Source organism: Pomacea canaliculata, linkage group LG9, assembly GCF_003073045.1.
Source record: "Pomacea canaliculata isolate SZHN2017 linkage group LG9, ASM307304v1, whole genome shotgun sequence".
Taxonomy (NCBI): Eukaryota; Metazoa; Mollusca; class Gastropoda; order Architaenioglossa; family Ampullariidae; genus Pomacea; species Pomacea canaliculata.
In genome coordinates this window covers 25,055,174-25,069,258 of record NC_037598.1, presented here as the reverse complement: position 1 = coordinate 25,069,258, position 14,085 = coordinate 25,055,174, and the positions used below count along the sequence as shown (strand labels likewise).

Here is a 14,085-nt window from a genome sequence, read left to right as displayed (position 1 = left end):
AACATCGACAGAAATGTTTGAAAGTTGATCACTGCTGTTTGTGTCCATACAATTAATACCAGCCTGTTTGTGTTAAAGAATGTTTGCTCACGTAGAAGGTTGTTTTGAAATATTTTGTTTCATTTTTAATATGTTAAAACTATCATTGTACTTCTTATATAGATATTATCATCAGATAGGATAAGAACGAACTGGAAACAACAACGATAATAATAATAATAATAATCATAACAACAACAACAATAACAACAACAACAATAACAACAACAATATACTCAGGCAGGAAGGGGAGTACAAGTGATGATTGAGAAGTGGGAGTGTAAAAGTTGAACGGATAACGGAAGACGGGTAAGCAAACGAAGAAACAAAGCAGCTGCCCAAAACTAAAGCCAACCAGCTGTGACCATGTCATGGACTGAGCATGCACAGCTCAATAGTACATTTAATGAAAGACCAGGAACATGTGTGCATTTATTTAATTTTTGCAGTTGAGGGTATTGATATAATTTACTCTTCTTTCCGCTTGAGTAATCTCCACACGTAATTACTACTTTAGACTAATAAATAAATACCTACAACAGAACAATACTGATATAGGAGGTCACGAACATTAATCACACGGGCTTGTAGTAAATATTTACCATGATTCAGACAGCAATGATACTGATGTTGTTGACTATGCCAAAGCTCTTGTTTTTCTAACATTCTAATATTTTTGTTGTCGTTTACTCTTACGTTTAATATTTTTGCCGTCAACAAATATTTGTTTTTGCTTTTCCAGTTTACCGACAGGCTGGCATTTCTCTGGACTGTTGATGTGATCTTCACCAAGCTAACCCAGGAGGCGGGGCGGCACGTAAACATCAACCGAAGCCAGAAAGTTTCTGGACAGCCTCTTTCTTTGCTTGACTAATATCTGTTGCATCCTCCTCGCCAGCTCCTCTGAAGGCGATAATTGCGCTTTGAATCTGCGCGGCAATTGGGAAGCTCCATCAGGCTCGCCGAGATCCATGATTATGGTTTGGAATAGCCGAGCTGATTTCCCGGCATTCATCTGTGAGCGATTACGCCACTCTTCGCCGCCATCGCGCTTTGGTGGTCACGTGACTCGTCGAGATCCTGTCTGCGAGGGGAGGGCTGTGGGATGGAGACTACATGCTTTCGCTCTCTCCTTTCCCCGCTGAGCCGCTTTTGTTTATTTATTTTTTTGTTGCGAAATCTTGTTCAAGGAATGGCGAGTGAGACTCACAAAAAGGTCCTGTCCGTGGATAGAATGCGGCCGGCTGACCTTTGAACCGCCAGGAACTGAATGAACTCACACATTCCTGAACTCTCAATGATTATTAGCCCTATATTTTTGTCTTTATTAACTCTTTCGAAAAATTCCTGAAAATAATTTTTATCGAACATCATTCAAAATAAAGTGTGTTTATCAAGCTGTTTACCATTCAAAACTGACGGATTGGAGTTACAGTTCTAGGTTCAGCTGTGGTCATCAAAATTAAAGGTTAGCAGGTATCCTACAGGTACAAATGCCAGCGAATGTGTTGCTTTTTTGGCTTTTATAGTCACGCGAGATGTAATCTCAAGTCCGAGAATTCACGAGACTGTAATACGCTGATGACAAACCCAATGAGGACCGAGTCAGTCTGATCTGACAGATCTTTGCCACTAGAGGCAGAAATGAAAGGATTTTTTGAACTCTCGGCACAGTAAACACAATCCTAGTTTTTGAAACAGTCGGCACGTGCCGTTATCGCCATTCACATCAGCTGCTTTCCGCTGTCATCGACGCACGCGGCGCGATTTTCCTTCTAAGAAAGGCAACCCGTCTAAAGCACTTCCTAAAGTGGCATCGCGCATGCCTCAGCATGCCTGGCGTGCTTGGTCCACTTCCGGTCTTCAGAAACTGTCACTACGGTGGCAAATGGCGGTGGAATCAGGTCTCCGCTTCCGGCACGAATGTTTTCTGGAGGGCACGCGACAAGGGAACCGGACAAGTCGACAAAGATCAGATTTGCCCCTTAAAATAAATTACTTTTGCTTCTGAGTGTGCCACAAAAGGTAGGCTTGGACTCTGAACAACCTGATGTGAATAGAGGTTTAGAACTCCAGGCCTGCGTGTACGATGCTAAGTCGGGGTCACAGCTGGCAACTAGGGTTAGGATCACAGCTGTACGAGTAGTGGGAGGCCACACCTAATAAAGTAATGTTCGCTGCTGGAGGGTTAACGGCGGGCATAGCAGCTGTAAATCAGAGATGGAGTTAAAGCTGTACAACTCCTGGCCAAGAGTCAGCTGTATTATTTCGATGGGATCACAGCTGTCCACCTACAAGTGCGACCAAAGCCGTGTAATTAGTGGCTGGGATACACGGTAAGGTCACGTGGCGGTGTCACAGCTGTACAATTAAGTCCTCTGTGTACCTAGCTCATGACGAAGGGTTCATTTCGTTCAAGCGAAGGGTCCAGAAGATCAGAAGCAGTTATTTACCTTTCCTTGCGTGATTGGGACAGACGTAGATCGGGGTAGGGGTGGCTGGGACACTGGACACAGCCTGGTCATTACGACTACACTGAATTAAAACAAACAAACGAGGGAAAGGAGATGAACTGGCTTCCTGTACAGGGGGCGTGGCGTCAGCGTGAACATGAATGCAGTTCGATCATTTAGTCCGCCATTTGTTTGCTGGCAGGCCGCACACACACGCAGAGTCCCTCGGTCGCGCTGTCGAAAGCCTTGAGAGGTCAGTGGGGTCAACGCGGGTTATGAAAACGCTGCAAGCGGCCAGACTGACCAACGGTTATATACACTCAGTGTTTGGACTTGAGGTGTGAATTAGAATGTGTTTGGGTATTTTAACCAACAAAAGTGTGAGAGAGAGAAAGAATTTGTGTTTAAGAAAGACAGAGGAAGGACAGCATGTATGAGCATCTGTATTTGTTCATATATGTGTGTGTGAAAGAAGGAGAGATTGAAGGAGGGTATGTGGGTCTGAATGGGTGCAGGACTGGTGATCAGTGTTTAAGGAAATCCTACTGTTACTCCTGTGGTAATATAAAGGCATTAAACACGTGGCCTGCAGCGTTCAGTAAATACTCACATCCTAGATAACAGTTGGCAGCTGCACACAAACCTTTTATCGTTTTCCGAGTTTTGCCATTGAAGACAAACAGAGATCATCAGCTGGCTGTTGCTGAAGTCGATAAAATAACCCCAGACTAGCCTAACAAAGGAGCTAACAAATTCCCCCCTGGCCCCCAGTCCCACACGTGCCGACGATAATCACGTGAGTGGCTTCGGGGACCTGACAGCTGCACGTGCAGCTGCGCGTGTCACAACACAACGATGTTTGGGGGCACAGTGTTTTAATGACAGCTAAAGCTCAGTCAGCAGCAGAGAGTCCAGGTCAACACCTGACCTCACCAAATGTAATAAGAATTCGTGAAAATTCTGGATTCGGGAGAGAATGGCGGTTGACAGGCAAGACAACAACAAACATGAGTGAGATGAGCGCCGGTCTCCACGTTGCCTCCAGTGAGTTCAGCTCATGGTCCCCCTGTTGTGGACAGTGTTTCACTTTTGTAGAAAATGAGCCCCTTTCCCTGAGAATTCACCTGATCAAGAGAAGAACAGCAAAATTTATGTTACTGACAATTATTTTGGGCGGACTGACCACATGTGTGGCTTCCACTCTGTTCATAATCTTTCCTCCATTTCATTTTTACTTTTCATCCTCTATCTATAACATAAAAGCGCGTGGCTAATATCTTAAATATTTGATCTTCTTTACACATCAGTTTTCTAAAGAACTTGAATATTTAAACTAATATTTATCTTGTGGATATATAGAGCCGGATTATACGCTTTTCTTCTATTTGTGTACAAAGTTACAGTGTGGACAGGACCTCCTGAACGATGGTGCGCCTTCGGTACAATCTTGTGTTATCTTCACAGACCTGCTATGCTGTAAATAAAACAACACAATAAGGGTAAAAATTGAAAACAAAAACACGTGCCTCTTAACCATGTTCTTCAATAAACAGTTGTAAAACCTCTAACATGAGGTAAGAACTTCTGCTTCTCACTTTGAAAGTGTCTTTTGAAACATTTCTTTGTCTAGACTAACATGCTCTAACCAGGGCTCAAGAAGAAATTAATCAAGCAGCAGAAAATAGAGAATAGGACAAAGAAAATAAACAGTTAAAAAAAAAAAAAGTCTGATTACTTTGATGACAGCAAGGACCTGTGCATCATATGGTCGAGCGCCCTCTATGCGTTGGCAGACTTTAGCACAGTGTGCTGGCACGGACAGAACACACACACCATACAATCACACACACACACGCACCATACAATCACACACACCATACACACCACACACACACGCACCATACAATCACACACCCCATACACACCACACACACAGGCACACAGATACCACACACACACACACCAATACACATCACACACACACACCATACAATCACACATCACACACACACACAGGCAAACATGAAAACTGTCAGTACAATTCTGTGGCTAACACTACTCATGCAAAATTTATTTGTTATTATCATCATCAAATAATGATTTTGAAAGATTAAAACAGAATATTTATCAAGCCTGGTATTTATTATCAGCATTTCAGAAAAAAATTGCTATGACAAGGTAAGGTAAAGGTAGAGATCGCCTCCTGATCGTCTCAGATCGTAAAGGAAGAGAGGTGTGAGGAACCACACTTTTCTTGACACCAGCTTTCGTGAGGGGAACTGCTCACCCTCACTGCCTCACCCAACCCTCCATAGAGTCAGGTACCTACCCCCGCCAGCTGGATCTACTGAGGGAAGTTTGCTGCGCGGCACGGGTATCGAACCGGCGCCTAGTAGTTCGGACGGTCAGCGCTCCAACTACTCCGCCGTCCGCCTCCCCCAGTACCAAGATATGTGTAAAACAACTAGAGAGGCGAAAGAGCCAGAGAAAAATATTAAAATGCCACTTACTTTGATCGTAGAAGAGGCTGGTTACTGGATTACAAAGCTGAAAGCCATCACACCGACTGCAAGACCTCAGGTAGATTGACTCCTGGTGGTGGTCAGGGGCAGCTTCATGGACAACAAAACCCGCAATATTTTTATAGGTAATAGCAAAACTATTACACTGTACAAGTAATGAATAAGAGAAGATTAGTGAATGATTACATTAAGACAAGTATAGGTCAGTGTATTGTTAGACTATGACAGTTTATCTGTCGAATGAGCCTCAGTAGGTGACAGGCTAAACGGTGAACAGTGAACAAATGTACAAATTTATCTCGAAATTCGAGTTGTAGTGTTATAAATAACTTTACGATTTCTGTACAATTATTTAACTGAGACATTTTCCGTTTTAACACTAAGAGCTGTGTATCGTCGATACAGCTTAGTGTATATTTGTAACTATACCGATCTTTTTTACACTTCATACAAAGCCACACGCAGGACAAAAGTAGTAGATTATACTAACTGTCAGACAGACATCAATGTTTATCGTTTGTGGAATCTCCTTGCACACTGCTAAACATCTGTTATATTGCTCACAGAACAACCGAACACACATTTATTTATATATTATTTGTTGAACATTTAAAACAATTACCGTATCTGCAGAGAGGACTCGGCGAGTCTCGATCGCACACAGACCTGAGGGCTCCACCATACTCCTCACCTGACAAAGGTCTCCTACACCTGGTGCAACACCTGTCTGGGCGGTTGTCTTGACATCGGTTAATTGTCGTACAGACTGAGGTATGAAGAGTTTAGTGTCTTTATTGTGATAATATATATATATACACAGTTTGTGTGTGCATGTGTGTGTATATATATAAACACTGCAATGGTTGGTATATAATGTAAACTATGTTTCATAACTGGACTGCTAGACGAGCACTAAAGAGAACACGTGGTTTTGTAAAACGCACGTGCATACATACACAGACACAGACACAGACACAGACACAGACACAGACACAGACACAGACACAGACACAGACACAGACACAGACACAGACACACACCAACAAACACATACACATGCACATAAAAATACACAGACAACACCACAAACACATAATACTCCCCCCAACACACACACACACACACACAAAGTACTTCAGTTATGAATGTCACAGACTGATAAAGTCAACAGTCTAATTCCCATCACAGCAATGTGTATACCACAAGTCAATCTTACATAATGTAATTTTCTTTGTTTTTTTGTCTGTTTATTAATTAACCGTAGTTTATTAGAGAAAGCAAACAATTTGTTGCATTAGTCAAGTCAAGAAAGAATAAACACACAGACAAGAAGGTTGGTAGCGCGTAGAGAGAATGAGACGAGATAATAATGTTTGTGCTATTACTGAGTTGTTTTCTGGATTTAAATATTTTTCATAGAGGCTAATGTTTTTCTTCTTTGCAATATGTTACTTCAAAGCAAGCCGCCCACAACAAGCCAATTACCTTCAGTAAACTGACTTCCAGGCCATTCTACAGTAGATTCATGAAGACCTCTACCACTGAGCTGGGCACAAGTTGCATTACATTTATAGTGATCACCAGTAGCTCTACAGTATTCTTCAGCCTCTCTAGCAGGATAGACTGAAAAACATAAAAAAAGGATTAAATTATGCCGAATGGTAAGAGGCTTCAAAAAGATTTGCTCAAGGCCATGTACTTTAAGTAAAATGCTAGAATTGATGACATCTGACCTTCCTGACACCCGGTGTCCGGCCATCGTACATCAGAAGCAGGATCTTCCTCCTTGGTCTGGTCACGCAGGACACTGTCTCGACAACGATCACTGGCCTCATTGGAATCATTTTTGTCCATTTCAGCAAGGCAGACTAAAAAAAGATTAGCCAGTGAAAAGACAATATTTTGTATAAACAACATGATTATAATGGTTGGAAAATGTCTTCCGTAGTTAACCAACGTCAAAGTTAATACATCTGAGGTAACTAATTGTGTCTTTAAAGAAATAGACGGGTATGTTCTCTTCCATCATCATGCAATTGTGTATAACTAAATTGTGCTTAATATGAAATCCCACAACATCGTAATTGTTTTATCAATACTTCTGAAAGGATTATGCTATTGCTAAATATACAAATCTGATCTCAATTCAACTAAACTAAACAATCTAAAAATAGTTTATGAGCCTTATTTTTATTATTTATTTTTACCTCATTTACGGTAGTGTGTTTAATATGATTATTTTGCTAACTGTGAGTATATCTGTTATCGATACGAAATGAAAAGTGGGTAGTAGGTTGAATTAACCAGAGGTGGGTTCTGGTGACTGACGCCCATTGTTGGTTGTTGCTCGTAACCAGAACGGAATGTCAAGAGCTGGTCCTCGTGACCAGTCAAAAAGGATTTGAAAAAAATAGTTCCAAGAAATATTTTAAAGAAAGGCAAAATGAGGCAAGCTTTAAACTCTAGACTTCATCATTTACCTTCATCATTATAATAGATTGAATAGATTGTTAAAATGCAGCTGTAGAACTGAGCCTTGAACGTTCTGGTTACAAGTTTCATCGTCGTTACCTCGACCACGCGGCCTCCAATATTTTGTCCCAAGGTGAGAGACAGAACAAAGCGGAGAGAAAAACTATTTTGGACCGTTTGGACCGTTTTGACTCAATTCCTCAGTGCGGTGTATACACGTGTGAATGACCAGCCGACAAACAATCGTACAGGTGTGTCCCACAAGACTTTAAACACTCGATCTAGTCACGTGGGCTTTAGACAAACATTCTTACTACCGACAATAAACGACTTCTAAAATTTTAGAGCTAAACCAACAGAAAAAGATTTAATCTTGTTACCTTCTTTACAAATGAAGTTAGTCCATTCTTTGGCGAGCCTGTCTGCATCTTGACTGATGAAGGACTTGGAGGCTGCAGGCTTAGAGCCGCCAGAGGATGCGCCGCAGTATTCCACGTAAGTAACATCATTGCAGTCTGGAAAAAATAAACAAAATAAAGATTGAATTAACGAAATTAGCGCCGGAGGATGCCTTTAAATAGAGTTTTAATGGCATACTTAGCATCTAGCCAATCTAGTGACTGAGGAAAATGTGAATTCTTACTACTGTTGCCCCGGGTTTCACTCTGAAGGGAGGGACGACCAGAAGAAATCTCCTCTTTGGTGTAGTGACTAGGGTTACTGTGTCGAGGAGGACCCCGGGAGTTGCAGATGGCTCCGTACATTCTTGTCAAAAAGGACTGAAAAAATTGTGAAATAAGCATCAAAGCAATGTATGGTGCTACAAAATCTTCTTCCACAATTAATGTAATCTCAGGTAAGTGCACGATATGAGAGCATCCAAAATGACAGCTAGAACTGGAAGGACATCATCATCATCTTCATAGTCGTTGCTGTCACATTTCAGCACGAGCATTTGCTAATTACAGAGTCATCAAAGCTACCCACCCCTAACATAACATGAACCTTTCTCACCAGGAAAGAAGAGAATATTTTTATCAGAGAAAAGTGAGAGAGGAAAGAGTTGAGATGTTTTATTTACTTGGATTACAGAAGACGCCGACAAATGTTGCAGCACAGCGCAGCTTGGAACTTGCGGTGAATGGGTTAAAGTTTGTCTACCCTTCCATCCAGCGACTCACAGTTTGACCAGTGCTGGTAGTCAGGGCTAGGAGGAGGACTGGCAGGGGCCGGGTGGCTACCCGGGTGTGCAGGTCCTGTGTGTGTGGAGACTGCGCTGGGAGGTGAGGTAGAGGCCTGGCTACATCAGGGTACAGAGGGTCGTGTGGCGGGTGACGCCATGCATGACGCCACACATGACGCTTAGTGTAATGACGTCAATCGTAACTGCGTCATAGAATGACGAGTGTCGTCTGCTGCAAAGTAGATAGAGGATAGATAGGTCGATAGCTAGATAGAGGATAGACAGGCACACGGAGGATATATAAAATCTGTCTGCTGAGGGTTGCATGTCTTGGCAATCTGTTGATGACGTCACACGTCGAGTTTATTTTTAAACACGAATCCAGGAGACTTGTGGTTGTCATGGCAAACAAAATTAATTTATGCGCATTGAAGAAAAATTCGTAACACTAAGCCAGAGTAATAATAATTTTTGACAGAAAAGCACTCCTGAGAGTAACAAGGGACAACAAGAATTATCTGAAAGAAAAAAGGAAGTAAAATGAACTTTAGTATCAAGGACATTAAATGACAATGACAACGACGCTGATGCTGCTGCTGCTGCTGCTGCTGATAATGATGATGATAGGATTTGTAAAGCACATCTCTCCTTGTGGATATGAGCTCAAACATTGACAAAACAGAAGGCAAAGGAAAGAAGTTGTGAAGTTTGTAACGAAGATTGAAGTGAAATTGCATGACTTACATTTCATTCTACTTAATTTTGTCTATCACTCTCCTAGTTGTACCCTACATCTCATTTTTTTTCGTCTCCTCCCTCCTTCTATTTTCTGAGCTTCCAACATTCATAAACATCAACGAGAATAAGTAAGAAAATAACCTAAAGAAACTGAAAGAGCAACAGAAAAAAACAACTCACTCGCTCACTCATAGCGGCTTTTGAACAGATCAGCTTTAACTTTTAAAAGCAAATCTCCAAAGCCATTTATTGTTGTGCGGTGTTGAATCTCAGACGTTAATTAGTGCTACGAATGAAGTTTTTTTAAGGAGCTGCACACTGTTTTTTGCATACAATATGGTCTTTAATAACCATGACAGTCTACAGTTTTTCTCCAAGGCAATATTTTGCATTTTGTCCTCCAAAGAAATGCTCGCGCAATCGCGGGAACGTTTTCTGGTCCAAAAGTGCGATCCGGACTACTTTGTAAAATTAACAGTAGGAGAAGGTCCTCCATATCAACATGTTGCACACATATTTCAGACGAGAACCACCCACAGAGATGGAGGTGAAACTAGCACAGCAGCGACTAGTTGCGGGACCAGGAACGATAACCCCTTTACTTTCTCAGAAATTGTCTCGGAGGAGTTATGTCCGCAAGAAGTCCCCAATGCATAAGATGTACACGTCTACGAGCCAGCAGGACATGCAGCTAAACGTCTGACATCTACAGAAGACTAAAGTCAGAAACTTCAATCCCTCTTGCTTGAGCTTCAACAAACAGTGAAACACGAGGTGACTACCGTGTTTCGAATGGGAGCAACAGAACCATCATCGTATCCACTTTGGTTCCCAGCATTCATATAATAAAAGATGTCCCAGTGAGGTTTTATATTAATTATCGAGCTCTTAACAAAACAACTGAATTTGATGCAGAACCTATACCGGACCCTGATTAGTCTACAGCAAACTCACCAGAGTGCAGAATTTTACCAAAAATGTCCTAGCCACAGGACATAGGCAAATCCGCATCAAGGAACAAGATCGACTCAAAACTGCCTTCCGGATTGTCTGTTTCAATGGGCACGCATGCCATTCGGATTGGTTAAATCAAATATCTATCAAGACTGCATGTAATCAGCATCAGAGAAATATTTGTATATATATTTGATGTACATTATAGATAACAATCTTCACACAAATGATGAAAGTCACTGGTTGTAGAAAAGTTTTATTTTATTCAGCCATAAAATCCAGAATCATTTTTTCCCTCTTACAAAGAATAAATATTGTGTATTAACATAACAATCAAGTGCATTTGAAATACCAAATATACGAGGGTCGTTTCAAAATTTCTAAGCCTCACCCAAAAAAGAAGAAAATCATCTAGCAAATCAAGAAGAAACCTCGGTTCATCACTTCGAACCTGAATCAAAGATTCAAAGAAAACAGTGAAAGCACGTGGTGCTCAACCCCCGGAGTAGTTTAAGTAGGCAGTGTCGGCTGGCAAGGTGATGGCTTCTGTTTCTTTTGGATTCCGATTAGACTACCTGGGACAGGGAGAAATATTGATAGACTGTACCATGCATCACTGAAGGAACCAGTGAAGTGGAAAAGCAGAGGAAAGCTGAGGCCAAGTGTGATCTTTCTCCAGGTAACGCGCCCGTTCACAATGTGTTAGCTCCATCTAAATTCTACCTGTTTCCTAAACTCAGATCCCACCTACCTGGTCGCCATTTTGGAAACAATGATGAGGTCGTGTGTGTTGTCGAATTGCTGGAGGGCAAGGACGCCATCTTCTTCCATGATGGCATTGCAGTGCTTGACCATCTTGGATTATGTGCATCAATGTTAAAGGGGACTATTAAGAAAAATTGGGAAAAACTGTCTTGATTCTGCTTAAAACTTTCCAAACGACCCTCGTAAAGCACATGTATATTATCCAAGAAGCAAAGAACAACACTTCGGAATACCAACAGTCGGAATACACATGTTTAAGGATTTGATGAAATATTAGATCTTATTTACACTTGCTATAAACAACCAGTACATATGATTATTGATAAATTGTAATGAAATATGCATTCAAATGGTCTTATCAAGCCCTCCAAGTGAAGTACATCAGAAGACCGATGCAGTAGAGGGAAGTAGTAGAAGCTGCTGCGACTTTACAGATATGTAAAGTAACAGAAAAAAAAGTAAAGTAAAAGTAAAGATAAATTCCAAGATTTTCTTGTGGTTGAAGGCAGTCAGTCACATCCTATCACCTTGCTCATTTGATGTCGAACCAATGTTAGTCAGGTATCGGCAGGATGTTGTTGTAGTAGTAGTTTTACACCTCAGTCCTGTCCTTAAACTTGATGACTTTTACCACGATGAGCAGCTAAATAAAGAGGAAACAGATACATCAGATCGTTGTCTTTCAGTGTTCATTATCAATTAATGAGACACCACCACATCGGTTACAAATTAAGTTTAAAACTTATATTTTCACGAGCGTGTTTATTATACACAAGCAAAATTCTCCAGCAGAGCAGCAACATAACACACAGGGGAACAAAAAAAAAAAAAAAAAAAAAAAAAAAATCAAGATACAGACCTGGAGTTTTAAAAGATAACAAATCTTTCGTACTTAGCGAAGTATAAATAACAACAGTGTACAACTAATATTTATAATAAGATTTAATTACATGTATTTCATTACTGTTATTTGATTTCAGAAGTAAGAGAAGTACATATTAACGTGTCTGTAACAGTCAGTCAATTCAAGGCTTTATAGTTTTAAAACAAACTTTTGTTTGTTAAAATGAAATCGTACTAATCAGATAGTAAGTAATTAATTTTATTACCTAACCCACTTTACCTTACAGATGGAAAAACACATTTGTCGCTAGCAAACATATGTAAACACACACAATGTTAACCGTATGAACTCCATTCTGATTTATTCAAAGTGCATGTTTAAATATATATCTATAAAAATACTAACATGAAAGCTATATATAATATCTTACAGTAAATAATGTATATTTAGCGAAAACCTTATACTTTTTAAGGCTAGAGAGTGTACTCGGAGGTTCAAATGAATACGAAACTAAAAGTATGAAAAGAATGTTCTAATGATAAATCTGTTCATACCTAGCAGATCCCAAGAACATATTTTTCCTGACTTTGTCCTAGAATCCAATTCACAGGAATGTGCTTTACCTTGTTGACATTGTTTTCCAGTCCATCCTGCAGCACAGCCACTCGGACAGTGTCCGTTGACATGGTTACAAGGAGCATTGTCTTTACAGTGACCACAGGATTTCCTGCAGTCTTCTCCAAATTTCCCGCTTAGACAGACTAAATAGAGACATTAATGATGACTAAGTATTTTATTAATCTTAATGCAGCGAGTAATTGAAGGAGTGAGAAGTAGTCATTGCAATAAACTTAAACTAAACAATATCACAAGATGTGTGTCTGTAGGAGGCATTTGATAATTTGGAACGGTCCTTAATTTACACTTCTGTAAGTATAAACAAGTTCGCAGAACAAGCAATGCCATCTTTGCACAGTTTCCCAGTCCATCCTGCACTACAGCCGTTAGAGCATTGCCCGCTGACATGGTCGCATATAGCGTTGTCCTGACAACGACCGCAAGATGACTGGCAGTTCACACCGTATTGTCTGCTGGGACAAACTGAGTCAAAAAAAAATTCCTTAACCCATCAACATAATTTGCTAGACAGACCCAATTAGACAAAAAAGTCTTTCAAATCAAATTTTGCGCCTAAGTTATCTCGGTCCTTTTTAGCTACCAACTACTAAGGTCCCTCACTAAGACATATCTTCACAGACTTCAGTCATAGAAGACAGCCATGGTCGCCTTCTTACAAGAAAGCAATGGTGTAATCAACCGATGGACTGAGGACTAAAAGGACCTATACAACTTCCACCTTAAGATGGACGCCAGAATCCTCCAAAACACCAGGCTAGAGACATTAAACCTGCAGACCTACCAGTCATACGGGTAGAAGTTGAAAGAGTTGTACATAATCTGAAGGGAGGAAAGTAAACAGGTGTTGATAATGTGGTAGATACGCTGCTCACGCAGGGTGAGGAGAAAACTACAAAGGCCCTGACTGTCTTGTGCCAAATAGTCTGGGATAGCAAGAAATAAGCCAACGATTGGACCCCGTCGCTAATCATACAGCAATTACAACAACAAAAAACAAACAAACAAACAAACAAACAAACAAACAAACAAACAAACAAACAAACAAACAAACAAACAAAACAGTAAATAAAAAACAAACAAAGAAAAATAAAACTACAACAAAATACCAGCAAACAGTGCCAGAACTACAGAACCATAGCATTATCAGCCACATAAACAGGTCTCGCCGAGGGTCACACAAAAACATTCACACCACCCCAGAAGAACAGGTTGGCTTACGACTATGTAAAAGCACAGTTCAGCCGATCGCCAGCTGGAAAATCCTTATATTCACCTTTTTTACACCTGTCCCCAGTCCAGCCAGCAGCACAGCCACCACGACAACGGCCGTTGGTACGACTACAAGTAGCCTTGTCTTTACAGTGACCACAGGACAGATCGCGGCTACTTCCATATCTTCCAGCGCTGAATTCTGGCATAAGATGTGGATAAACAATAAATACTTCTTCATGAAATCAGTGATTACATTTATCATCT

The 14,085-nt window shown here is 40.8% G+C and overlaps 2 protein-coding genes across 3 annotated transcripts in view; both read right to left on the bottom strand.

Annotated features, from left to right (window-relative positions):
- Nucleotides 1–3,348: 3,348 nt before the first annotated feature.
- Nucleotides 3,349–8,836, bottom strand: LOC112572076. 2 transcript variants are annotated; one of them, XM_025251600.1, is made up of 10 exons: nt 8,568–8,836; nt 8,130–8,274; nt 7,867–8,001; nt 6,748–6,882; nt 6,500–6,637; nt 5,637–5,780; nt 5,003–5,104; nt 4,228–4,301; nt 3,908–3,966; nt 3,349–3,616 (listed from the first exon to the last, which is right to left on the bottom strand). In XM_025251600.1, the coding sequence occupies exons 2-10, from the start codon at nt 8,248–8,250 to the stop codon at nt 3,613–3,615; spliced, it is 912 nt and encodes a 303-aa protein (XP_025107385.1). In that variant the 5' UTR covers nt 8,251–8,274; nt 8,568–8,836; the 3' UTR covers nt 3,349–3,612. The 2 variants fall into 2 exon arrangements, with proteins under 2 accessions (XP_025107385.1, XP_025107386.1); XM_025251601.1 differs by having other exon boundaries at nt 8,130–8,265.
- A 1,765-nt stretch (nt 8,837–10,601) lies between these two features.
- Nucleotides 10,602–14,085, bottom strand: part of LOC112572990 (multiple epidermal growth factor-like domains protein 6) — a 50,272-nt gene continuing 46,788 nt past the window's right edge. The window contains exons 48-50 of the mRNA XM_025253021.1: nt 13,883–14,020; nt 12,594–12,731; nt 10,602–11,769 (exon numbers count right to left, since the gene is read on the bottom strand). Of these exons, the coding sequence (XP_025108806.1) occupies nt 11,738–11,769; nt 12,594–12,731; nt 13,883–14,020 (308 nt within the window). The 3' untranslated portion in view covers nt 10,602–11,737. The remainder of the gene's footprint in view (nt 11,770–12,593; nt 12,732–13,882; nt 14,021–14,085) is intronic.